General features: G+C 56.6%; 1 protein-coding gene across 1 annotated transcript in view; it reads left to right on the forward strand.

Moving 5' to 3' along the window:
• The window catches only part of LOC104624490 (N-terminal EF-hand calcium-binding protein 3-like), a gene marked incomplete at its 5' end in the record, with an annotated part of 22,169 nt that overhangs the window by 19,258 nt on the left and 1,352 nt on the right, over positions 1-1,559 (forward strand). The window contains one exon of the mRNA XM_010291874.1: positions 1,395-1,472. Within this exon, the coding sequence (XP_010290176.1) occupies positions 1,395-1,472 (78 nt within the window). The remainder of the gene's footprint in view (positions 1-1,394; positions 1,473-1,559) is intronic.

The raw sequence follows: 1,559 nt of genomic DNA on the forward strand, positions 1-1,559 counted from the left end.
GCTGTGGCGTGCGCGTGTACCGAATGTCCCCAGCACTGAGGGACTTGAAAGTAACGGGGGAAAAGCCAAGGGGAGGGCTCACGTCGATCCACTGCTTTATATAAAGTGTGTGTGGTGCTGGTGGGAAGCAGTCGGGAACACCTGAAGCTAGCCCCCGCGAGAGGCCAAGGCTGTGCCCCCCAGCACTGCTCCGGAGCTCTGAACAGCACGGAGGATGGAGCCCAGGTCTGAGATCAGTGACATGCCGCCACTGCCAGTGTGTCCCCGGAGACTGCACAGCTGCTCTTTCAGAGGTGCTCTCCTTTTCCTCCTTCTCCTATGTGAGATTTCGAGCCACTTTCAGTGGGAAACATTCGTGCTGTTCCCATTTAAAGTGTCATTTTTGAGCTCTTCAGTTCCAACAGCACAAAATTGCATTTTCAGTTCAAACAAAAGGAAGAGACTTGTTTTGACACATGTGGCAGAGAGAATGGTATTTTTTTCTTTGGAATTGATGGGCTTTTTTTGTCACGAGAACTATTAGTGTAGACAACTGGGTAGCACTGCATGGGCAGGCTCTCCATGGGAGCGCAAAAGCTGGAGCGAAGCCCAGGGCAACTCCGCTGTCCTGGTTCACGCCTGGTTCGACATGTGTTGTGGCCCCCGCGCAGCCAGGTGACTTGCTTTGCTCTCCCCGCCCAGGGCTTGGTCCCTTCCTGCAGCCCTTAGCAGCAGCTGGAGGAAACGTTCATCCTCAGCTAGAATTAATGATGCTGCAGCCGAGTGCAGATGGTTCCCCAGGCCCTGCACCCCAAGCCTTGCTCTCTCACCTCCCTGCTGCTTCCCCCTCCATCTTCCTATGGACTGGAAAAAGCTCCAGCCTGTTCCTCGGGCAGGAGGGAGCGTGGGCAGCATCGCCTGGCCAAACGGCATCGCTTCGGCAGGCAGTGAGCTGTGGTTTCATGCTGTATCTCAGCTCCTTGCTGAGATCCAGAACCGTGCTTCGGTTTCCCTCCGTGTGGAGGGCAACACACACCTACTGCAAAGGGCTGGAAGGATGAGCTCCTTCATCAGGCTGTGTGCTGCAGTGCTAGGGTCATGCTAAGAAATACTTAACGAAACACTTAACACGCTGGTTTCTGGGCAGCAGCAAGGACCAGTTTAATAGCTGTGAAGCTCTGCTGCCTGGCTGCAGGAACTGTGAAGCATGAAGGATTTGGGTTTGGGATCCCCTGGAGCCATGTGCCAACCCCAGCAGCCACAAATTGTGGACGCATCCAAACTGCTCTTTGAAAGCCTCGTGGTGAGGCTCATGTGCCGACCTGTGCCCCTCGCTCCTGGGCCTGGCAGGACCAAGGTGGCCGCGCTGTGCCAGCTTGCCAGGCCCCATCTCAGGGTGGCTCCTGTCCCCGCAGTGTGTCCGCCTGCAAGCTGACAGACGAGGCCTGCTTCATCCTTTACGAGTTCTGGCAGGACGTGACTTCGTGGAGAAGGTTGGAGCCTTTTCTTGTGCGGGGCTGGGTCCCGATGCTCGGGTGGGGGGTGGGCTGAAAGGGGTCTGCTGTCGGGGCTCCACCAGG

This window comes from Phaethon lepturus, unplaced genomic scaffold (genome assembly GCF_000687285.1).
Source record: "Phaethon lepturus isolate BGI_N335 unplaced genomic scaffold, ASM68728v1 scaffold28457, whole genome shotgun sequence".
Lineage (NCBI taxonomy): Eukaryota > Metazoa > Chordata > Aves > Phaethontiformes > Phaethontidae > Phaethon > Phaethon lepturus.